Source organism: Pelodiscus sinensis, chromosome 9 (genome assembly GCF_052426305.1).
Source record: "Pelodiscus sinensis isolate ZL-2025 chromosome 9, ASM5242630v1, whole genome shotgun sequence".
NCBI classification, from domain to species: Eukaryota; Metazoa; Chordata; order Testudines; family Trionychidae; genus Pelodiscus; species Pelodiscus sinensis.
The window spans coordinates 3,367,740-3,393,488 of NC_143060.1; the positions used below are offsets into that span (position 1 = coordinate 3,367,740).

General features: G+C 45.0%; 1 protein-coding gene across 3 annotated transcripts in view; it reads right to left on the minus strand.

Annotated features, from left to right (window-relative positions):
• The window catches only part of EIF2B3 (eukaryotic translation initiation factor 2B subunit gamma), a 123,678-nt gene that overhangs the window by 71,039 nt on the left and 26,890 nt on the right, over nucleotides 1-25,749 (minus strand). For all 3 annotated transcript variants that reach the window (XM_075935854.2, XM_075935853.2, XM_075935856.2), the window contains one exon: nucleotides 23,360-23,471. In XM_075935854.2, coding sequence (XP_075791969.2) covers nucleotides 23,360-23,471 — 112 coding nt within the window. The remainder of the gene's footprint in view (nucleotides 1-23,359; nucleotides 23,472-25,749) is intronic.

Consider the following 25,749-nt stretch of genomic DNA (forward strand, 5'->3'; position numbering starts at 1 on the left):
AAACTTCATTTTCTGTCGAAAAAGAGGGCTTACGGGATCTGTCGAAAAAGGGTTTATTTTCGACAGATCCACGTCTAGACTGCTGGGTTTTTTCCTTCAAAAAAGCTCCATTTAGAAAAAAGCAGCAGCCATGTTTATGCTAATGAAGCACAGGATATTTAAATCCCTGCTTCATTAGCAATTTCGACGTGCCTAATCTACATCTCTCTGTCGACAGAGTTGTAGTCTATACACACTCTGACAGAGGTGGGGGGGGGAAGTGACTAGTCGACTATCTGATAAGCTTGTGTTTATTGGACAGTCGACTAGTCGCTTACATCCCTAACCCAGAGAGGGGAAAGTGCATTAATCATCTGAGATCCTTATTCAATCCTAAATTGATAGTGTAAAATTTGCAAACGAACTCCCAACTCAACTCTCGCTCTCCCTTTGTAATTGGGATTGGAAATTCGTTTGTAGGAGCATGGCTACTTTCAGATCCATTACTGAATGTCCAGGCAGGTTAAAATGTTCCCCTACTGGTTTATGTGCGTTATCATTACTGATGTCTGATTTGTGTCCATTAATCCTTTGGCATCGAGTCTGGCCAATATCCATGGCAGAGGGGCATTGTTGGCCCTTGATGGCATAGATCACCTTAGTGGACATGCAGGTGAATGAGCCACTGATGTTGTAGCTCAGAGGTGGACAATAAAAAAACAGCAGCCCAGCAGGGTTACTCCCTAGGAGGCTGCCGCTGCTATGTTTACCTGCGCCTCTGCAGGTATTGGACAACTGTAGCTCTCGTTGGCCGTGGATTGCCGTTCCCGATGGGAAGGGGCACTGACCGGGACACCGAGAATGGCAATTTGCAGCCGAGAGCTGCAATCATCCGATACTTGCAGAGGCACAGGTACACACAGATGAAAAGACTAGAGGAAAGACTGTTGTGACGCCTAGTTCTTGTGTAACAGGAAGGAGTGACTAACTCTTCTTTATTCACTTTCTCCACACCAGTCATGATTTTCCATCATAGCCTCCCTTAGTCGTCTCTTTTCCTACCTGAAAAGTCCCAGTCCTTTTCATCTCCCCTCAGATGGCATTTCATACTCCTAAGCACTTTTATTGCCCTTTTCTGAGCTTTTCCCGATGCCAGGAATACTCCTGTAGTTAATTAACTTAGTCCGAGTTTATAAGATAATCTAGTTAACGTATTTCTAATTCGGGCCAGTACAATGTACGTTCTTTCCCCCACATTGAGGGAGGAGGCAAATTTCATGGATCTTCAGGTTTGTACTTGTGATGGTACGTTGGGGTTTTCCCGTCTCCTGCACCCCCGTAATGGCACGAACAGACTCCACCGGCCAGTAGAATAGAGGGAGTTTATTGCTTCTCCAGGATACAGCACAGCACAGATGTAATCTGGATACATGGCAGGCCTAGGATGCCTCAGCCCCCCTTGATATGGGGGAGTCTGGGCTCCTAAATCCCAGCCTGTTGCCTAGGCTGCTTCCTCCATGATACCAGACAGAGACTCACTAACTCTCTTCCAGCCCTGCCCCCCAGCCAGGGACAGCATTCCACCTTCCTCTGTTTCTCTCCCTGGGGGATAGCTGGTCAGACAGGTTGAGACACCCTCTTTGCATAATGACTCATCCCCTGCCCTGCTGGGCCGCGCTACAGCCAGGAGGGGTAACTCACAACCCACTGCCCAGCATAGCAACCAGCAAGGTACCCCCCCACTACGTCACAGTACTCCAAGGGGGCTGGACTATCTGGGTGCAGTGGTAAGTCCCTTAAGATGGGCTTTCCCAGAGTGGACCTCAGTGTCCGTATCGTTCTGCAGCTGGATGGGTCCCTGCTTGTATGCTTGGATGGAAGAGGCTGGTGAGCCTAGTTCAGAGAGATCAGACAAAGGGGACCCAGTCTGGCAGAGAAGGCAGGCTCAGTGGTATCTTCAGCACATCGGGTGCCATCCCAGGGGGTCCAACCCATCTCAGGTGGGGGAACTGCTTTCACAACAAATACAAGAGATTTTTGTGGCGGAATCGTAGCCTTATTGGTCCCAGGGTATAAGACAGATAAGGTGGGTACGACAATTTATCTTCTGTTGGACCAATTTTTCTATTGGTGGAAGAGGCAAGCTTTTTGAGCTTCGCAGAACAGAGATTTTCTGTTTAAAGAACTTTTTTTTTTTTTTTTTAAGAAAAGCAGCTATCATGAAACCCATCCAGATGGTGCCCATCCCTGTTTTTAAAGTGTAAAAACTGGTGTCATTTTCTTTGCTTTATGTGCTTGCAATTGCAAAGTCTGGTTTCTGGTCATAGCTAACAAGAGCTTTATGGTTTTCCAGTGGGCGTATTGGCACAGTGATTGTCTGGAGATATGCTATGGCTGTTATGCTTAAATACACAGAAGAGATGTTACTAATCCAGTTCCTGAATATTACTGTGGTGGCACAAAATGGCCTTTCCCACACAGGACACATCATGGGAGTGAGACACAAAAAGAAACATCAACTGATGCTATCACTGTTCAGCTTGCCCATTTGCATCATCAACCTAACGGTTCACGGCGAGCGGAAATGTACTAGCAGGGTCCGGCTGTGAACTCAAATGCCTCTGTAATTTGATCTTGAAAAAAATCTCCGTGCAAGGACCAGAGCGCAAATCACTCAGATCCTTGTACTTTAACGAGGATAAAGCCTTGTAGGACAATTCCCCCATCTGATGCCAGATCGCATTACAACTGGCAAAAAGGAGCCTGGGGGATTGATGACCTGCGGGTTAGCAAGTACAGTTTTTCCTGACAATCTCAAATATTGCTCACAACAAAACAACTCCCATTTCCCTTTGAGCCTAGAAGAGACCGGTCCCATTCCCCAGATATGCCTCCATATTCTCAGACAGCCCCAGCAAGACTAATGTCAGCAACAGGCTTCTAATTGCTTGAGGCGTATAGGAACGAAAGAAGGAAGAATTACATCTGAAACGCTGCTTGTTTACTAGCACTAATTAAATATGCCAGATTTCTGGGAAAGCTTCTTAGCCTCTGGCTACTAAGTTACTGGCTTGTAAACAGTCAACAATTAGACAAGTGCAAAGTGAAAGTACAACAACAGAGTGCTTCAATCCAGTCCTACCCTCAGCTTGTAACAACAGAAACGTACTCAAAACCATGTGACGTGATAAAGGCCTAGGCCCGGACTGTACTACACAAATGAAATAAAGGGCTGACTACTGTGGTCCCTTGTGAGGAGTGAAGAATCAAGCAGAAGGGGCTGAGAACCAGTGGCCAGCACAGCACGTGATCCCTATAAATCCAGTGGCGTGCTTACTCCTAATACAGGGCGCAGCAGGAGTTTTTCCATTTACTTCCCCAGAAGCAGGGCGGATCCGGTATCTGAACTGGGGCATTAGTTTGTTTCCCCCCCCCAGTTGGGATTTTGAAGTTATATCCAACCAAAGGCCACAACCTATTTGCATAACCCACTGTGACTGTAAATTCTTTGGTACGGGCAGGCTGCTTGTGGTCTGTGTTTGTACATCACCTAGCACAGCGGGTTCCTGGCCCATAACGAGGGCTGCGAGGCACTATGTCAGCACAGATCACTAAAAAAGCCGGGGGAGACTGAAGTCAACATCAGTTTTAACGGGGCTGCTGAAGACTGCTCATCTCAATGTACCAGGGAGATGAAATGGAATCATGCATGCTGGGACCAGGAACGTCCACATGCATTAAAAGGTGAAGTACAGCTGAGAGCGGGTAAGAAACAGACAAATTCCATGGGCCACAAGCTGCACTTTTTATACTCCCGGACTATAGGAACAAGCTTCCCAATTACTTTCACAGACCGTAATGGAAGGTTTTGCAAAGAGCGGCAGAAACGCTTAGGAGATTAAGAAACACTTAGAAATGTGATCCTGCAGCTCTAATGTCCTCCAAAATCGCGCAAGATGTTACGGTGAAGGTGAAATTCACACACAACACCACCGTCCAGTAGTTGTGCTCTTTAATGATGCCTTGAGTTATGCTGCAAAAAATATTCTGCTATGAAAACAAGGGCACAAACGCGTAACACTCAAATTCCCAGAGTCATGTTCACAAGGCAGAGAGAAACTATACAAAAATTCAGTCTGTGTTTAAATCTGAGATTTACAAGAGCAATTCCAGAAACTACAAGTTCTTCCATGGAGGCATTTATTTAATTAGCCTGCATAGCGTCCTGGGTTTGTACTAAGGCCTCCAATGTATACTTTAAAAAAAAGGCGGTGGTATTTAGAAGCATGACTGCTTGCTTGCTGAACTACTTTAAAACTGACCACATGCAGATAAGAAATCTCTCAAACATACTTTCAGATGAGCCGCTGACAAGCAAATACTATACATTTTACATGTATTCAGACTAGATGCTTTAAATTAAAGATGTGACTGGATCAGTGAGACAATATAACCTTGCAAACTTGCCAACAATCAAACGCAAATTCAATGAAGGAATTTCTGGAGATACTAACCATGCTGTGCCGCAGTTCCGTTCCTGGCAAAGAGGAGGGCTTTCCTTTTCCAAATGAAGCAGCATGACAGTATAAAAGAATATCACACTTGGGTACTGGGGAGAGCGTGCACCGTCCCACCCTTCACTCCCAGCTTCTTGTAGGCGAGGTTTGGGGAAACTCGAAGCCCAGGGCTGCCTTTCTGACCACCTTGGCCAAGAGCCACTCAAGCACCTTTCTTCCATAATCTTATCTAATTACCTTTGAACCCATTTATACTTTTGGCCTCCCCTGGCAATGAGTTCTACAGGTTGACTGTGCGTGGTGTGAAAGACTACTGTTTATGGTTGTTTTAAACTTGCTGTCTAGTAATTCAATTGGGTGACCCCTGGTTCTTGGGTTACGTGAAGATATAAATACCATATATACTGGAACATAAGCCCATTTGTTCATAAACTGACCCCCCAACTTTCACAAAAAAAAGTTAAGTCAATGACCCGTTTATGAGTCGACTCTGTATCAGCACCGTGCAAACTTCTGGGCTGAGGGACGTGCTGGCCACAGGCACGGAGCCTTTCAGCTCCCATTGGCTGTTCCGTGCCTGCAGCCAGCACGTCCCTCAGCCCGCGCTGCTTCCCGCAGCTCCCTTTGGCTGCTGTTCTCAGCCAATGGGAGCCCTGGGAAGCAGCACGGGCTGAGGGACATGCTGGCGGCAGGCACGGAGCCCCATAACTCCCAGTCGTTGCCATTCACTGCTCCTGATCAATGAGCGCAGCAGGAAGTGGCGTCCGGCACGTCTCTGGGCCTGTGCTGCTTCCCGCAGCTCCCATTGGCTGGAGCCCTTCCAAAAAAAAATCAGCATTACGTTCGCTATCCTCCAGCCATCTGATACAGTGACTGGTCTAAGAGCAAAACTAACTGTGGTGCGTAACCTAGTAATGTGTACCCGAGTTCCTTCAGGACTCTAGGGTGAGCACCTGCTGGTCACGATGACTTGCACTGTTTAATTTATCCATTTGTTACAAAGCCTCCTCTACTGACATCTGTCTTGGGGCAGTTCCTCAGATGTTCCCCTTGTTAAGAATGGGTCAGATTTGGGACTCTCCCTCCCATCCTCTGCAAAGAGCAATGCAAAGTGCTTTTTGCTTCCCCACAACCGCTGTGCCACCCTGAGCAGTGTTCCCTGGTTTTATCTCCATGTGCCGAATGACTTGTGTTATGCACCAATGGGGAGGTTGTGTGTCACTTAATAAAAGTGATTCCACACAGGACAGTGTGCACCGGGGTGGGGCTGGGGGGTTAGGGTGTGTGTGGGGGCTCAGGGTTGGGGCAAAGGATTGGGTACAGGAGCTTGACGGCTCTGGATGAAGGTGAAGGCTCTGGGGTGGGGCTCACAGCAGGGGCAGAGGGTTAGGGTGCAAGACGAAGGCTCTGGCTGAGGGCGAGGCCTCTGGGGTGGGGGATGAAAGGTTTGGGGTGCTAGCTGCCCTGGGGAGGGATGACTCCCCCCCCCCCCCCCCAGCCCTTTCATGGCAGCAGCTCAGGGGCAGGGGAGAGATGCCTCTTAGCTTCTGCATCAGCTCCAGCGGGCACAGCTGGGGGAGGGGAACCCAGCAGGGGCAGGTCCAGGCTGAGTGGGGGGGCCAGGGAAGGGACGCCTCTCCTCCGCCGTGGCAGCTCTGACTTCGGGCTGATGAGGGAGTGGATTTGGTTTTTGAAGAGCTGGCCTCCTACCTTTCAACTCTCAGTCTTTAAATGAAGACTGGATGCTGTTCTAACATGGACACTAGCTGAGCCTCGAGTTCTTGGTCTTGCCCCAGAAGTCCCTGGCTGAAGTTTATGGCCGGTGCTATGCAGAAGATGAGATGAAGACTAAGGGGTCTCTTCTGGCTTTAGAATCTAAGGGGAAAAAAGCCACCCGTGTGGAACCTCCTTCCATCGTGTTACTCTCGATTCTCCCCCAGCTTGGGTGTTTCTTCCATCTGTGGCTTCCTTCCCCTACACGGTTATAGCTTCACTTGTGAAACTGATCTTTTGTGCCTCTAGCCTGGCCCTTCATAATCATCATATTCATTCATAAGACAAGCAAGAAGCCCAAACGACCAGGGAAAAGAGAATACAACACAGGGCCCGGTATGGGGAACTAGTGGCAGGGTTTACCCAACACAGGTTAGAAGAAGCAGCCACGAGCAGGATTGGTGCTGGTGAAACCAGTCTCTGGATAACTCGTTTCATACAGAAAGTGAACGAGTCCAAAAGGGCTCCAGGACCACTTGGGTTTGAAGCTTTATTTTAATTCCAAAGGAGAAACAGAGAAGGGTTATTGTTTCACATCTGTAGCGCAGCAGCGGCCGGAGGCCCAATCTAAGGCTGTATACACCTGTATAACGAAGAGGCAGACCCCACCCCAAGGAGAATGGGACCCCTTAAAAAAAATCACCATTGGCTGAACCTGTCTCGGAGTCAATGGCAGGAAAATAAACACTGGGATTAACACGGGTTGGGCAAAGCCAATGGCTTTGCCAGGAATTGTATTTTGTTTTTCATTCCACACATTTGGAAAATAAAAAACCTCATCTGAGCGGAAATTAAATGCAATGTAGCAACTGTGTCAGCGGCAGAATGGAACACTAGGCCATGTAACGGATGTCAGAGCTCTCATGGCACTTACAAGCCCAGAGCAATCAAGCCAAAGCTGAAAAACCAGGTTTCAATATGACCCTGAATGCGTCACGTATAGAAGTGTGAAACCTCCGCGCAGCACCTGCTGTTGGGTATGCGCGAACACGGATTATATGGATTCTAACAAGCAGCCAGCCCCCCTCACCAGTAATGAAATTTGTCCATCCACCTGCCCCCCTCCCATCACTGCACACTTCCTCAACAGCACAGCTTGGGCTGAGCGCAGAGCTAGGGCTAGAGAGGGAATGAAGCAGGGGTGAGAATTGTGGCTGGCAGCGGAGCAGGAGGCAGAGCGGAGCTGGGGGGGGAGACAAGTGGAGCTGGGGGTGCTTCCTCTCCCTACGAACGTTCCTCTTCACCCCCGCAAGTGGACACACCCCACAGTTTGAGGACCACTGTCTCACAGAATTTTGCATGTAAGAAGTTCATAAATATGAACTAAGCCTTGGCACTCTGACGAGGCAGGCAAATATCTGTATTTTAATGATGGGGAAACCAAGGCAAACAGCTGTTAAGTGACACTCTCCAAGTCTCACAAAGGAAGTCAGAGACCCTAGCGTTCGCTGCTCAGAATGCCACAGTGGGGCCACAAGTCCAACCTTCCTAATAGAGAGGGTGGGGATGCAACATCTTTCCACCTCTGGCACCCTAGCACATGCCCAGAAGGGAATCTCTGGGGAAACCGAAAAGAGAAGCTTCCGTCCCAGTGCTTGTCTATCATAAATCAACAGATTGACTTCCCAGTGGCTCTGAAGTCGATGTTGGGCGGTAACATCAGACAACCCTCCTGCAATATCAGAGGTAAGCAAAAGATTAAGAGATCAGATATGTTCCCCAGCACGGCTAGGCTTCAGGCTGGCTGTATGCTAGCGCTGTTTGCTTTTCTTGGGCCTGCCTTCTACTTCTTCAGCAAGATCAAGTCTAATGCTGCCGGGAGACTTGTCAGAGCCCCAACTTCTCAGGTCTCTGCTGCCACACAGTAAAGCGGGTTTTAAACTGCATTTTGCAGCTACGTTATTAGGACTTATGCATTTATGTCTGAAAAAACCAATGCAAAAAGATACAGTCGTTAGACTTTGGATATATGATTGTTTGAAGTGGAAGGATACCAAAAACATACCAGAAAGAAGTAGTTGGGTTCATGGAGCTATGCCCTCAATAAACAGATGGAGCTGGTATTTGTTGTTACGTGTGTGCTGATCTACAAGGAATCTAAACCCCATAAACCAGTCACTCAAGGAGGTTTTATGTCTGGAAAGGGGAAAGTAGGAAGAAAACAGAACGCAGGCAGGGAAATGCAGTTATGAAACAACAGTGGCCCCACAGCTCTGGCAGAGCGGGTATGAGGAACAGAGCCAACTGTGGGATTATCCATTATTCTTTCAATAGCGTCTGAGTGCTGCTAACTATGGGCTCGCATAGGGTGCATCTACACAGCAGGGCTTAACTTGAAATAAGCGACGCAGATTGAGCTATGTCAACTGTGTATCTTATTTTGAAATTAGGAGTGTCTACACAGCACTGATTTCGAAATCGAGGACTCTTTGTCCGACTTCTTACTCCTCGTACAATGAGGATTACAGAAGCTGGAGTAAGAAGTCCTTCAGCTTGACAGTGGTTCGACATTATTTTGAAATAACTGCCCGCTGTGTAGACGCTAAGTTATTTCAAAATAACGTTGCTGTGTAAACATACCCATAGTGTCCTACTTGAAAAGCTTAAATCTAGAGCAGCTGTTTGCTCTGGAAAAGCAGCTCTCCTTCAGATGCTAAAACAGGCCTCTAGGAAGGAGACCAACCCCCGGAACAATATTTTCCAAGTGCTCTTACAAGCAAAGATGGACAGAGAAAGAGGAGAAGCGTCATTCAGATGGGGGTTTATCCATTCTGCCTGATGCCTGCCCCTCAGGTGCTGGTCTCAGCACATGTCCCTCACACATTCTATTGCAAGAATGGAAATAGGGCCCCTTTGAAAATAATCACACTTGCTGAAAGACCTACCCTGCATCCGCAGCTTTACGAACAGAACAAACAGAAATCAGCAGTTTTCCCTCTAGTCTGGTTGAAATGTACAGCCCTCCTGGCCTGGGTTCTGTTATTCCTGCTCTTCCTGGCTGAGACTCAACATCACAACCCTGGGAAGCTCAGCTATATTTACAGCAACGCTACAGTTCATGCCACAAACGGGAACATCCAGAGCTACAAATGCAGCATTAATGCAGCAGGAAGGACGAAGGCGTAGAACAGAAATCCAATCCTGCATACGCAGGGCTGGCAGGGACATTACGAGGTCGACAGTCCAGGCCAGGACCAAGTAAACCTCAATCATCCTGGCAGGTGTTTGTCTAACCTGGCATTAAAAGCCTCCACCGATGGGGGTTTCACAACGTCCTGCGAAAGCCTATTCCAGAGCTTAATTATCCCATCTCTGACCCTTTTCCCGCTCCACTCTGGTCTTTTGGAGATGAGGCAGCCAGAATTGGTCGCACAGTAGTCCTGGTGTGGGTGCAGAGGGAACTGACATAGTGCCATGATGCTAATTCTGCTTCTACCTATCCTTCTCCTAATAGTTCTTAGGCCACTTTGAGCCTGACCACAGCTGGGCACCGAGCAGACGTTTTCGGTGAACTATCCCCAGCGACTCCATCTCTTTCTTGGACGGTCACAGCTAATTCGGAAGCCAGCACACTCTCTCTTTCATGGGCGTGGTTTTTCCAGTGTGCATTACTTTGTATGCATCAACCCTGAATTCATTGTACGGCCCCGTCATTAGCTCGGTGAGATCTGTTTGTGCAGTCGTCTTTGCACTTACCCAGAATAATCTTCACACTTTGCTATTTCACCATTCAACCCTCTCCCAGACCATGACTGAACAGGTCTAGTTTACTCCATTTATTCCTACCACCACCAGCTATTTAACCCCATAATTTATACCAACTAAGTCATCATTTAGCCTGGGTTTTAACAACTCCAGCACTTCCTGTCTACTCCCCAGGCTCATTGCATTTGGGTACAGACATCTAAGAAGCCAAACATTGTCCTCCGATTTTCCCTCTTTGTTTGCTCCTATTGCGCTATTCCATGCCCCCCGCCCCACAATATTGAGCCCTCTGGTAAAGTTCACCTTTTTTCTAATGCCTTCCACTAAGCTTTTGTCGCCTGACTCCTTTGAACCTTGTTTAACGCTGCCTCACTAGGTTGATGAGTTATCAAAAGATGCTCTTCCTTTTCTTGGTCAGGTGGGCCGAGTCGTTGTCCTTCCCAGGGTCAGGGAACCAAAGCCCTCGCACTGACACCACCTGTGCTGCCATGCATTGATCGCCAGGGTCACCACTTGGGCCCTTGTCCTCAACTGTGCCCCCATTTCCTTCCCCCTTAGGTCCCAGAGCTGCACTGTCACTACTGATGGGGGGGGGGGAGAAAGAGAAATTAAGAACATGTAATGCAAATATCTCATGCTGTGAATTGGAGCAAACAAGTCAAGGAAATTCAAAGAGAAGTCTGAAGGACAGGGTCACGCCTTTGTAAAGTACCAGCTGCTCAGAGTTACATGCAGGAAGCAAGAGGATGAGTTCAACTGGAAGGTGACTCGCTCTTGCTTATTACGGGTTTGGATCCAAATGTTGGAATCCATTAAGGTCTAGCAGCCAAAGCTTTATATGCAAGAGCCTTAAGTTAGGCTCCAAAATGCTTATTTAAGCAACTAAGTGGCCAGATTTTCAGAAGTGCCAACCACCCACACGCTCCCACTCATCTCAATTTAGGGAGCTGGGTTTTTTCCCAGATGAAAGGATTTCAAGAGGACGAGTCAGCAAAGTACCACTCAGAAACCTTAGGCAATAATACTAGGTATGTAAATTAGGTTTCAAATGCAGTTGTGGATGGCACATTGCCCTGCACTGGCGCTTAGGAGATCCAGTTTAGGAGATCTCCTGAATCCCAGGTGGGGAAGGGCACAAATGCAACACAATAAAGTACTTCAGACTCAGCCACTGGGGAAGGAGGGCTTTATTTTATCTAAGAGAGGCCTCTTGGATCATTTGAGAAGGGCCTTTGTTACCTAAAAACGAACCTCTATCTAAGCTTCCTAGAGTCATCACAATGAAATAAAGAGGCGACGTATCTAAAGCCAGGGAACACATGGAGAATTTTCTGGATGAGACAGAACGTAGAGGACATATTGTCTTTAGAAAAAGATCTGTGCTATTCACTCCAGCCACTGGAAGAACTCGTGGGAAGCACATCTTGGTAAGAGAAGGGAAAATCTGTTTTGCTCTTCATTTCCTGTGTATTGCTAGAAATTGACAGCAGAGTTGGTTTTTGGGGAATCACACAATGGCTATTCGACAGGGAACTGAGCATTTTAGCCCGAATGGATGAATTACTTGAAAAGCTATATCACTACTGTAAATGAAAGAGAATGCGCACTTTGTGAGCATCTCAGGCACGTTTATCTATCTTTACACAAGCTAACTGTGAATTCTGGTCCTTGCCATTATGGATGTTTATAATCTAAGTTTAGCACTGCAAAGAACAAGCCATTCACAATCCAGAGCCCCAGTAGACAATGTAATAGGTGTAGCAAACTGACATTTGAAGGATTATGTAACACTGTTCTTTACCCCTGAATTAGTGAATCTGAGGACTGAATGCCTATGTCTCAGAAAAAGTTCTTTAAAAGGTCAACATATCTTAGTGAGAGAAAGATGAATGGTGCTTTTCAGGAATTCCGTAGGTATTTCCCTCCTGCCGGCTGAAAACCTTCTGTTAGGCATGAAATAAGATTTCTTTTTTAAAGTACAGACTAGTAAGACGGCGACAAGCGTGAGCTCTGGCTGAAGCTGGGACTCAGCATCTCAGCTTCAAAAAGAATTGGACATTTTAATTTTGACAGAGTCGTATATGCCTCTTTTCACCTCTGTTTTGCTTGAAACTGGGTGATTTTTTTCTCCCTTGCATTCCTATCTGCTTTGCGTCATGGAGTTCCATAATTTACTGATGAGTAACACATGTCTACCATGTGGTAGAGGAGAATCTGACAGCCTTCAAACAGGCATAGATAACACCTCTTACCTTTGGCTCCTCACTGTGTACCATCCCAACAGCACAACAATACCAGTGTGCTTCTATTACTTACTGGTTATTTCGGGAACGTAGTCCACAAACTGAGATCCCCAGATTTCAGCAGGCTGCTCTGTTCCACAACATCAAATATACTCTGTGCCCAAAGAGAAAACGTTTAATATTTCTGTGTCTTTTCTCAAAGTGTTCATAGAAACAGCTGAGTTGATTAGAGTTTAACTATACCATAAAAACAACCAACAAAGATGAGCATCCTACTTAACCACGAAAGGCCACGGACATGGTGCTAATTATTTTAGTCTCTCAAAAGCTCTCTAAAATAAACAAAATACTGACCGAGTTTCCAAGATCCCGGCCTCTGATAGGCTAATGAAGAGAATCAGTGCAAGTATTTATTGGAATAAGCTCACGCAAAATATTTTATCACTGGGCATGTGCCTTGTAAGATGTCTAAGCCAGCGGTTCCCAACCACTGGGGTCAGCGAACTGCTGCCAGAGCTGAAGCCAGCTGTTCGTGGTGGCTCAGCTCCGGCAGCCATAGTGGTTGATTTTGCCCGCCAGCAGCACTGGGGCTGAGGTGGCGGCAGGAAGAGGTGGAACAGGAGATGCCTTCCTGCCTCCTCCCACCCAGGTAAGATCGTGGCCCAGCTGGGACTTTGCGCTCCCCTGCTTCTACCGATGGGGGCACAAGATGCGCTTCAGGAGACACTAAGGAGGAGGGAGCACACTTGCCATCAACGGCCGCTCCCCCTCTCTGCGCAGCAGTAATGGCCATGCTCCCTAGAGGGGGCAGCCTGGCTCTGGGAAGTTCGAGGGTAGGTGGAGTCAAAAGGAAAAGGATGTTGGGTGAGGACATGGCGGGTTCATGGGGCAAGAGGGTGTTGGCATGGGCTGTAGGAGTCAGAGGTTAAAGGGTCAAAGGGCACAGGGCGTGGCAGTGGGGGTCAAAGGGTGTTGGCACTGGGGAACAAAAGGCTGGGTTGGGGCTAGGCGGACAGGCAACATTTTATTTACATATTTGAATATTCACGGTTTGCATAATGAACATGCAAATATGCAAATAAACATTGCCAGACCACCAAAAGTTTGTGAATGTGTTTGCCAGTCTGCAGTATAAAAAAAGATTGGGAACCACTGGTCTAAGCCACACAATTTCTCTCTTCTAGAAACTCTGAATAATAAACAGACTCAGGACAAGCGCTAGCTGAAGGACAAGCGATAATCTGCATTACCAGCAGCCAGTTCAGCATACACACAGTAACAATTAGAAACCAAGCACCAAATCTCTCCTCTCCTTTTTCAGTCTTGTGCTTTTTATAATACTAGTTAGAATCCTAGAATGACATGGAATTCATCTCCACACTTTTTTCCAGCTACATTCAAGAAATGGTTTTGCATATTTCCAGATTCCTTTCCTGCATCCCAGAACACTATTTTTATCTGGCTCAATTCAACTACCTGGCAGCAGGCACGCTCCTTCGCTCAGAAATAAAGGAAAGGCGTGTTCCATATTCCTCGCCATCTCCCCTCCATGAGCGGCTGGTGAAGGCAGGTCTGGGGGAGACAGGCACCCAGCTCTGCTTCAGCCTCGCCCCTTCTGCTGAGGCCCTCCCCGTTTTCTGCCCCCGCAGGGAGGCGGGGCAGCATGCTGCACACATGCTCCCCCTTCCAGCCAAGGGCTGGAGAATGGGAGAGGGCCACTCGCTCCTGTCCCAGGGGAGGGCATGGCTGCGTGGCCCGGCCCAGCCCAGCCCAGCCTAGCCTCTCCAGCCCCGGAGCACGTGGGAAGCATGCCACACAGCTCAGCCCAACCTGTCCAGCCCTGGCTGCAATTCCCTGGAGCACCAGGCAAGGGAGGAGAATGCACCATGTGGCCCGGCCCAGCCTCTCCAGCACCAAGAGGGCAGGCACGGGGGACAGCAACACTCCACCCCCAGAATGCCATCTGCAGGCACTCTGGGGACGCAGCGTGGGCAGGGCCAGGCTGGCGGTTTGGGAAGGCAGAGCCTTCCCCTGCCTTCCACACCGGACACCTATGCCTCCTCCCTTCTCCCCCGCATGCCTGAATAGCAAAACGCACCAACATCTGTACAAATCCATAACAAAGGTATTCTCCAAAACACAACTCTCAACATTCAGTGAACGGCTTTTGGAATGAGTGTGTACAGGCACAAAATAAAAGAACACAGCACTGAAGAGGAAAAAATGCTCTTTTTCTCCATTATTTTTATTTGGCTCCTGTATCTAAGAATCATTAAAAATTAATTCAAAAATATGTCAGTCTGAAGTGGGAGACTATCTACATCCCCGATATAGTTTCAGCGAAACGCAAACTAAAGTTAATCAAGTTTACAAGCATAATAAAAATGCAGACTTCTTGAAAAAAAAAATGAATGTCTTCTAGCTCATAGCAGTTACATTTAATGAACTGAGAAGCTTCTGAACAGGCAAGCACAGCTACAAAGAGTACCTTGAGAACGTCGATTCCCTACTGGTGTAGGATCAAGCAGCTAACCTGCCAATAATCTGTTGAACTATTCAGCCAGATATTCATTTGTAAAGCAATGTGATTAAAGCCATACCATGGTTTTAAGTGTCGTTTTACTCTGAAATGTTAGCATGTAAAAAATGGCAGCTCTTTCTTCAGTAGCCCTGGTCTCCTGGTTTAATTCAGAGTCAGTTCTGCTTACTTTCCTGGCAAAAATGTCACTACACTAACTGCTGTTAGCACCACAGAGCAAATGTAGCTCTGAGAAATGGAGCAGGATTCTTTTGTCCTCATGTTTCAACAACAGGATCATTAATAACGGAATTCAAATCAGAAAGCGTCCCTTCTCGGTGGTGCATGAGCAGAAAGAACGCAGCTCGACTTTCTGACATAAGTTAGACAATATTCTTACCTACAAACTGCACAAATCTAGCGTTCCTAAAAAGACAAATATCGACTTGCCCATTTTTCTTAAAAGTAACGCTTTAGAGCAGAACCACAACGTTAAACCTCTTTCCGTGGTGGCTTCCAATCCCTCCCACCCCTGCTTGCAAATAGAAAACAGACTTTTTAAAAGAAAATTTCAATGCTGAAGCCTTCCAATTTTACCAACATGTGAGAACAAACAGTGACAAACTAGGGTAACACATTTTAGACAAACGCAGTGACTCCTGTTAGGTATGTCACCTCCCGGTCTCATGGAGTTAACTTTGAGGATAAAATGCAGGTGAGTAACACTAAGGCTACATCTACACTGCACAGTTATTCCGGAATAGCTTATTTCAAAATAGAATGTCTACACTGCAGGGAAGGCTCAAAATCAGGCTGAGGCAGGCTTCCCTAATGTAGACACTCAATCTCAATTTAGAGCCCCAAGAGGAATAACTGAGAATGGTCCTGGTGAGGGGCTATTTTGAAATAGCAGAAGCGGAGCATCTATACACTCCTTATTTTGAAACAGCTATTTTGGAATAGGCGTTATTCTTCGTAGAATTAGGTTTACAGAAGTTGCAATAAGCCATCCATTATTTTGAAATAACAGAATTGCTGTGTAGACGCTCACATAGTTATTTCGGAAGAACGGCAATTATTCCGAAATAACTTTGCTGTATAGACACACCCTAAGCATCAAGGAATGTTTCAGAAAGATAACTTCCTGACAGGAGCACGCTGCACAGACCAGAAACAGTCTGACTAACAGTGAGTCTATAAGCCCCCTTATTTAAAACCAATTAGGAGCAGAAAAAGAATGGGATCTTACGGCAATACAACAGAAATGATATGCACCCGTGCTCTTCCTGAACTCCCATTAGGCATCAGGCACAATGTGGACTTTTTCCTATTAGCAGATCTTTAAAGTGATGCTACTACATCACTCATTTGTATCCTCAGTGTGGGGGGAAGGGAAGATTCCACACACACCGCTGCCTTTTTTGTATTATAAAAAGATCTTAAAAGCAAGCCTGCGCTGTTACGGCAGAGTTCGTCCCATAATGACAACAGACATTTATAAATGAGGTATTTTGTCTGAAGCACATGAGGTACTGAGAGGCTGAGGCTGTCTGGATGATTTATTAGCATATCCTCTAGGAGAAGCACAGCACCTGGGTTTGCACAGATGGAACACCCACGAAGAGGGACGGTTTATTAGGGACGACTCACCCGGAAAGAAAAGGAAATGCTCCAAATTTAGACCTTCTCCAACAGGTGTCTTTTACTATCTTACTTTGTGTGACCATAAAGTCCGCGGTGGAGCAAACAATTCCCTGTCTCACGTAATCACTTGGAAAAGAAATGTTTCAGCCTCCCCGTTTGCAGGGGGGAAAAGCCCATGGAATTCTCATTATTTTCTCAGTCTTGAGGTCTGCCAAGCCCCAAGTCAGAGAGATGTAACTGGTGAATTCAGGCTGCAGGGATGCTGAGCACACTGCCTTCATTTCTCTCTAAAGGACCCAGCTTGGCTCAGAAGTTCCCCTACGGCATTTCCTTCGTTCTTTGGGCCTCATTTCTCAGCTATGTACCACAATTCACCTAATAAAGGGCTCACATAGTTTATGCATAACTTTTCTGTAAGCCCTTATTACCCAAGCAAGAAATCTCTTCCTTGAAAATTCCTTCCATAACTGCATCGCTCCCTTTTCCGTGCTCTCAACAAATGTGCTTACCTGTCCTAGTTGATGTTTTATAAACACATCTACAAATCAGAGATGTTGAAGTGTGACTGTACACAGTCAACCGATGTCCCTGGGCTTTCAGCAGTTACACGCTTACTTGAAAAAACGCATTTTAACATCCCTACCACAAATGGGGCAGAACATGGATATCTGACCCTGCCACGTGTTTGCTGACGAGAAACCTTGATCAAGAGATTAGGTATATCGGAAACAGGCAAACATGATTCTTTGTCAAAATGTGGCTTCTACAATCAAAGAAGCCGCATCCAAAATCGATTCTGATACGTAAGGCGGAGCATCTTAACTTTGATAACCACAATGACTACCCACAGCTAGCAGAAAGCGAACCCTGCTCCAAAGAAATCCTATGCCAAACTGAACATTATGGAGAAAACCAGATTGCTCAGTAAACGTTTGCTTCTCCTCAAAATATTTCATTCTGCAGCAATGTAGTTACTGCTGAGCCCTTCTTGGTTAAGAGCAAATGAACATTTAATAAACAGGGACTCACAAGGGTCTGCATGTTCCCCTTTCCCATTCCCTTTTACAGCAACTAACAGCTTGAAATCGAGTGGTAGGGAAAGTCACAACAAAAGATTTTCCAGGATATTTTGATTTGTTTTGTTTTAAATTCCGCAGCTTTGGCTCTTTTGTCGACTGAGCTTCCCGCCTGTGACAGGTGGAAGCAAAGGTCCTTTGACCAGTTCTTGCATACGATCTACAATTTTGCCATGGGTGGTAAACAAGGAAGTCAAGGAGGTTCTGACAATTTCTCCTGGTGTAAAAGAAAATTCATCCTTTTTTCCCCTCCCAAAGACAAACCAAAATGAAAAGCAAACCAAGTATCTTCTAGAGCATTCTTCTGCAGGGTTTTTTTTCTTCTTTTGGAGTACAACAATCATGTAACAAGGCCACCATGACTTTTCAAAGTACTGATAGAAAGAACTCCATTTCACTTTCTAGAGGAATAAAATGTACGTGGAAATTCCCTCGACATGAAAACGGGCTATAATCCCATGAATCAAGGAAAGCCCAAAAAACAAGGCACGATCAACACAACAGAGACTAGCTGAGGACGGTGATCTACAACAGGATTTAAGATTGGACACACACCCTTTTCTTACTTTGCAATGATGTGGAAGAGAGGTTTCAAAGGTTAGCTAATGTAAATGTTGTGCTTGTTTCTCACCTGAGAAATGCAGGCCTTGAACAAGTTAGTTTCAGAACAGGTCTAGACCACACAGTGATCGGCATGTCATTAGCTGACAGCATTTAGTCTCAAAGAGATCTTCCCATAGTTACCCCTGTGGATTTGCACCATTGGGAAATTTAAAGAAAGGGCTTTTTGTACACCCCACTGTGACTGAAAATGTCCCCAAGCTGGAATCACTGGGGTACACAAAGCACTGGCAGCCACTGTGAGTAACAGCAGCGGTGCTGGTAATTCAATATGCAATGATGTCCCCTCCAAGTCAGTATGGAACCTTAGCTCCAGCATGGTGCTCCAGAACGCCATGTGGCAGGAAGTACCCCCTACAGAGTGGGGCGTGGGACCAAGGTGTTGGCCACTTGTGCCTTCCAAAGAGCACATTTTACATTCGCTCCCAACGACCCTAAGGGAGTGTTGTGAAGTTTAAAACATGGGTTTCTTCAAAATATGTCTAAAAAGTCTTTTCTTAACAGATCGTCTCCCTGCACACGTGCAGAGTCACACAGGCTGACCAGAGTAACAAAAGTAAGTTTTCACTCTTTTTTGCAGCCTGCACAACACAGGCAAGACAGAGAGATAGGCAGAGTCCATCCCAGCTTGCACATCATCAGTATTACTATTAAGTTCCAATCAGCTGCACTTGTGAAAATCTGCTGAAGGCATGGGCTTCAACGGCTGTCCCTGAGGTCTGCAAGATGAATACTGAATAATTCTCATGCTAGAAGTTAAAATTAAGTGAGCTAGCAGGAGTGAAAAATCCACTGGTGAGATACATCTGTAAAATCAATCATAGGTCAACTAAAGTCACATATGTTGCCGCAACTGCTAAGCTGTCATCTCAAAGCCACCTGTAAATGCAATGACAAAAACACCTAGAAAAGCCTTCAATAACAGTTGCAATATTCTTTACTACCCTATTAGTGAACTACTAGTGTTGGATCACAAATAATCGCAGTTCCGGAACACAATTCTAATAGTATGCACGATAATCGAGAGCCAGCTGCAATAATTCTGTGGCCGCCTTGGATATTAGACAATTTTTTCATTTACATCGGTGGATCTCTCACAAACATCAACTATTTAATTTAAGTTGCATCTAAATTTAGCCACATTGGTTTTTCTTAAAGAACACATTTGTCCCTTTCTCATTCCCTGCTCTTATTATTTTACTAAACAAGGACACCAGCCAGCTGTAAGTACAAAACAGCAAAGTGATTGAGAGTCTCTGGGTTAGTTTAAAAATGGTAAATAAATAAATAAAAAGGTGATGTCATGCTAGGGGTCTACTACAGATCACCTACCCAGGCAGCAGAGGTGGATGAGACTTTTTTTTTTTTTTAAACAACTAACAAAATCATCCGAAGTGCATGATTTGGTGGTGATGGGGGACTTCAACTATCCAGACATATGTTGGGAAATTAACACATCAGGATACAGATTATCCAATAATTTCTTGGACTGAATTGGAGAAAATGTTTTATTTCAGAAGGTTGAGAAAGCTACTGGGGGAAGCTGTTCTAGATTTGATTTTAATAAATAGGGAGGAACTGGTTGAAAATTTGAAAGTGGAAGGCAGCTTGGGTGAAAGTGATCATGAAATCACAGAGTTCATGATTCTAAGGAATGGAAGAAGGGAGAACAGAAAAAGAGAGACAATGGATTTCAGGAAGGCAGATTTTAGCAAACTCAGAGAGCTGGTAAGTTAGGTACCATGTGACCAAGATTAAGAAGAAAAACTGAAGAGAGTTGGCAGTTTTTCAAAGGGACGTTGCTTTTGGGCCTTTAACAAACTATTCCATTGCACAGAAAAAGTATGGCAGGAGACCACCTTGGCTTAACCCGGAGATCTTACATGATATAAAAATCAAAAAGCATTTGTATAAAAAGTGAAAACTATGTCAAATTACAAAGGATGGTTATAAGCAAACAATGCAAGAATGCAGGGGCAAGATTAAAAAGGCAAAGGCACAAAATGAGCTCAATCTAGCTAGAGACATGTAAACAGTAACAAGAAATTCTACAAATATATTAGAAGCAAGAGGAAGACCAAGGACAGGGCTGGCCCATTACTCAATGAAGAGGGGGGAACAAAAACAGGAAACTTGGAAATGGCAGAGATGCTTACCTTCTGTGTTTCGGTTTTTGTAAGCCCAGTGGTGATGGGATGCCTAACATAGTAAATGCTAGTGGAATTGGGTAGGCTTAGTAGTTACATTTTTTAAAAAAGAACAAGTTCAAAATTACTTAGAAAAGTTAGATGTCTGCAAGTCACCAAGACCTGATGAAATGCTCCTAGAATACTCAAGGAGCTGATAGAGGAGGTATCTGAGCCTTTAGGTATCATCTTTGAAAAGTCATGGAAGACAGAAGAGATTCCAGAAGACTGGGGAGGGGAAATCTAGTGCCCATCTATAAAAAGGGAAATAACAATCCAGGAAACTACAGACCAGTCAGTTTAGCTTCTGTACCAGGGATGATAAGGTGATTACAAATCCATGCTGGCTGGTTCCTTAAGAACAAATCGTGTCAAACCAATCTGATAGCTTCTTTTGATAGGATAACAAGCCTTGTGGATAAGGGAGAAGCAGTGGATGTGGTATACCTAGACTTTAGTAAGACATTTGATACAGTCTTGCATGATCTTCTCAATAAACTAAGGAAATACAACCTCAACGGGGCTACTATACAGCGGGTGCATAACTGGCTGGATAACTGTTCTCAGAAAGTAGTTATTAACAGTTCACAATCCTGCTGGACGGGCATAACAAGTGAGGTTCCGCAGGGGTCTGTTTTGGGACTGGTTCTGTTCAATACCTTCATCAATGAGTTAGATGATGGCATAGAGAGGACACTTATTACGTTTGCAGATGATACCAACCTGGGAGGGGTTGCAAGTGCTTTGGAGCATAGGATCATAATTCAAAATGATCTGGATAAACTAGAGAAATGCTCTGAGGCAAATAGGATGAAGTTTAATAAGCATGGAACAATCCGTGTCACACATACAGAATGGGACGCAATTGCCTAGGAAGGAGTGCTGCAGAAAGGGATTTAGGAGTCATAGTGGACCACAAGCTAAATAAAAGTAAAAAGTGTGACACAGTTGCATACAAATACACACAAAAAAAGCAAACGTGATTCTGGGATGCATTAACAGGAGTGTTGTGAGCAAGATACAAGAAGTCATTCTTCCAAGAACATAAGATCAGCCATAATGAGTCAGACCAAAGGCCCATCTAGCCCAGGATCCTGTCTGCCGACAGTGGCCAACACCAGTTGCCCCAGGGGAAGGGGACACAACAGGTAATCCCCATGTGATCCCTCTCCTATCATCCATTTCCAGACAAACAGAGGATAGGGACACCATTCCTACCCATCCTGGCTAATAAGCATTGGCAGACCTAACCTTCATGAATCTATCTAGCTCTTTTTTGAACCCTGTTAAAGTCCTAGCCTTCGCCACATCCTCTGGCAAGGAGTTCCACAGGTTGATTGTGCGCTGAGTGAAGAAAAACTTCCTTTAGTTTGTTCTAAACCTGCTGCCTATTACTTTCATTTGGTGACTCCTAGTTCTTATACTGTGGGAATAAGTAAATAACTTTTCCTAATTCACTTTTTCCATACCAGTCATGATTTTATAGACCTCCATCATATCCCCCATTAGTCTCCTCTTTTCTAAGAGGAAAAGTATAAGTCTTTTTAATCTCTTTCCTTGTGGGACCCATTCCAAACCCCTAATCATTTTTGCTGCCCTTTTCTGAACCTTTTCCAATGCCAAGATATCTTTTTTGAGACCACATGTGTACGCGGTATTCCAGATGTGGGTGTACCATAGTTTTATATAGAGGCAATAAGCTAGTCTCGGTCTTATTCTCTATCCCTTTTTTAGTGATTTCTGACACTTGCTTTTTTGACTGCCACTGCCCACTGAGTGGATGTTTTCAGAGAACTATCCACAATAACTCCAAGATTTTTCTCGAGTAGTTGTAGCTAAATTAGCGTCCATAATATTGTATGTTTAGTTGGGATTATTTTTTCCAATGTGCATTACTTTACATTTATCAACATTAAATTTCATTTGACATTTTGTTGCCCAGTCACTTAGTTCCGCTCTGCTCTATGCTGATTAGGCCTCAGTTGGGCTGTGTCTATACTGGGCCACTTATTCCGGAAAATCAGCCGCTTTTCCAGAATAAGCTGCGAGCTGTCTACACTGGCCCTTGAATTTCCGGAAAAGCAACGATGCTCTACTGTACAAAATCAGCCACTTTTCCGGAAAAACTATTCTGCTCCCACTCGGGCATAAGTCCTTATTCCGGAACACTGTTCCGGAAAAGGGCCAGTGTAGACAGCCCAGTAGTCTTTTCCGGAAAAAAGCCCCGATCGCAAAAATGGCGATCGGGGCTCTTTTCCGGAAAAGCACATCTACATTGGCCACAGACGCTTTTCCGGAAAAAGGGCTTTTCCGGAAAAGCAGCCTGCCAAGGTAGACGCTCTTTTTCCGGAAAAACTGAAAACGGAATAGTATTCCGTTTTAAGCATTTCCGGAAATTCATGCCAGTGTAGACACAGCCATGGAGTATTGTGTCCAGCTCTGAGCACCACATTTCAAGAAAGATGTGGAGAAATTGGAGAAGGTCCAGAGAAAAGCAACAAAAATGATAAACAGTCTAGAAAACATGAGCTATGAAGGAAGACTGACAGAACTGGGCTTGTTTAGTTAAGAAAAGACAGAGAGGGGACAAGACAGCAGTTTTCAAGGATCTAAAAGGGTGTTACAAGGAGTGAGAAAAATTGTTCTCCTTGGCCTCTGAGGATAGAACAAGAAGCAACGGGCTAAAGTTGGAGCAAGGAAGGTTTAGGTTGGACATTAGGAAAAACTTCCTAATTGTCAGGGTGGTTAAATCCTACATTAAATTGCCAAGGGAGGTTGTGGAATCTCCATCACTGGAGATATTTAAGAGCAGGTTGGATGGACACCTGTCACCAATGATCTAGATGGTACTTGACCCTGCCACGAGGGCAGGGAACTGGAGCCAATGACCTCTCGAGGTCCCTTCCAGTTCTAGTATTCTATGATTCTTCCTGACCCCTGCTTTCACTGCCATTTGTGGGAGTCAGCTATCACGCATCAAGAAAAGTTCCTTTCCTGCTCCTCTCCTTAACTCAGTTCATCTCTCTCTATCAGTCCAATTCCCAATGCTTTCCCCTCTCCAAGCTAAATGTGCATTAAAAGTACCCAGAGGGCTTACTTCTGAAGCAGGGATCTCTTAATGACAAGTTCTTCATCCAAGTCAGCTTCATTAGCCATGAAGAGTAACCGCTTTCCTGTGTCATCCACTCCAATGAAGTCACGCTGCTCCACTGAAGTAGAAAATCAAACATAGCCATTTTACAATGCCGTCTTAATGGAATCCAGGACAAGAGGGACTGGTTAAATTGCCCCCGCGCTTTGAAATATATAAACATAAGCAGAGATTAAGCCAACAAGCCTAAGAACCTGAATTAATGCACTACAACACACTTACTTCAGCCTTTCAATCTGAGTAGCCAAAATGCAGCTCATGTTCTAAAATGTGGCCCCTGAAACTACCCACATCTCTAACACGAAGATGCCAACTGTGGAGACAGCATGTCCCAGCAGGCAATGCTCCATCTTGATTGAGCTTTTTCTACTTTGTACTTTTCTTCCCTCTTTATTACAACTTCAGTTTGCACTAAAAAGAATCCATTATAATTAATAGCTCATGGGAGTCAGCTCCTCCTTTTTCACCATAAATCACTCTGCTTTTCTCATATCACAATTAGCCGATGAGGAGAGGACTTCAAATAAGACTTTGCAACTAGTATCCTTTTCTGTATACACATTGTTAGTAATAAACCTCTAAGCTACGCATCCCACAGCCCCCAACTTCTAATACTTGGATGCCCCAGGACATGTATTGGCTTAAAAGGACACACACCCAAATGAACACTTAACATTCACGTCTATTATGTCAATTCTTCACTAGCGTAACGCTGTTGAAATCAGTCACAATTCACCAGGGGAGACTTTGGCCTAAGGGGTCTAGAGGACTTTACTTTTAAACAGTCTGTCCCAAACACTACATACACTGACAGCAAAACTTTAGCCTCACAAATCTCTGTGGATGGGGGTCAAACCATCTCTACAGAGTTCAGGATAGCAGTGGTAAAGCCAGTTGGAACGTGATTTCACACTGCAATGAATTTGGAAGGCAACACAACTCTGGCAGTACCCACAAGCTGTTCCCTTAGCCTGAAGCTGAAAGCACAGGAATATCTGCAAGGCGCGATTCTGGCACAAAGTCTTATTTTTCTTCCCATCAATGGTATTTTTGGCCAAATACTGGCAAAACGCTTACCACGTCCAGTTCCTACCACTCAAAATCTTGTGTGAGAAATGAATGCCTGGAGAAAAATAATTTACTTTGTCATTTTTTTTCCAGCCAAATTTACCTTTTAACCCCACTTTTCCCTCCCTTCACTTTCTTCCTATCTGCATCTGAATAGCTGCCATAGTAACAGACGCCACCAAAATAAGGTCAAAACTATGCAGCTGTTGAAAGCGCCCCTCCTGGAAGCCTTTGCTTCAAGGGATCAAATTAGCTCCCCTCAGAAGCTTCCCCTCACAAATTAACTATAAAGCTAAGGCTCCCCAAAATAGCGCTGAACACATAACTGATGTAAAAAATTAAGCACAACTAGAATCAAGCTCACCAGCTCACAACATTCTTGAGAGCAGTGGCTCTGTTCATTCTAGGCAGCAAATTAAGCTGTAAGCCATGGTCCAAATTCTCAGCAGAGATAAGCAAATCCCTGCTGAACCTAACCCTTTGAAGCCCCTTGCCTGTGTGTATATACACAAGAATAATGATAGGTTTCTTAATAAAGGCATCATGTGTCTTAAATTACAGCCAGATCTTAAGCCATCGTCTAGTCCAGTGTATTTTTATGTCTGCACAGCAAGGAGCCTCCTATGTAACCGAGATTAAAGCAGGATTGTGCGACATGGCTGTGACCAAATGGGTTCTGCTCTTCCCTGTGTGGACGGGGAAAAGGCACAATCATGGAAGTGAACTATGTTTTATCCCTAGGAGAAAACTAGATAAAAATGTGGTTTTCCATGCATAGGCAAGAGACATGGCTAGTTCTGTACCACAGACCAGGCAAAATGTATCAAACCTATAGAGAAACATTTTTTTGAATAGGGGTGTAATAGTATAGTCAGTTAATAGATAAGCAAAAGCGTATAGGTTAACACTACAGATTACATTCATTCCCCAATCCTGACCGCCAGTAAAATCATGTAAACTAGATCAGTGTTTCTCAACTTTTTTTTTATATAAAGTACCCCTTTTAAAAAAAATTCTAAGTACCCCCAGTACTTGCAGTTTTCAGACACACAACATTTTTTTCTACCATTGCAACACATTTGTATAAACAACTTAATTGTAGCAGGGCGGGCGATTAAATTTTTGGGTGTAAAAGTACAAAAATAATAAAGCGCTGTAAACCTTAAAACAAAAATTCTGTTTTCTCCAAATTTCAGTTGTGTTGATGTACCCCCCAGACTTCTCACAAGTACCCCTTAGAGTACTCGTACCGCTGGTCGAGAAACACT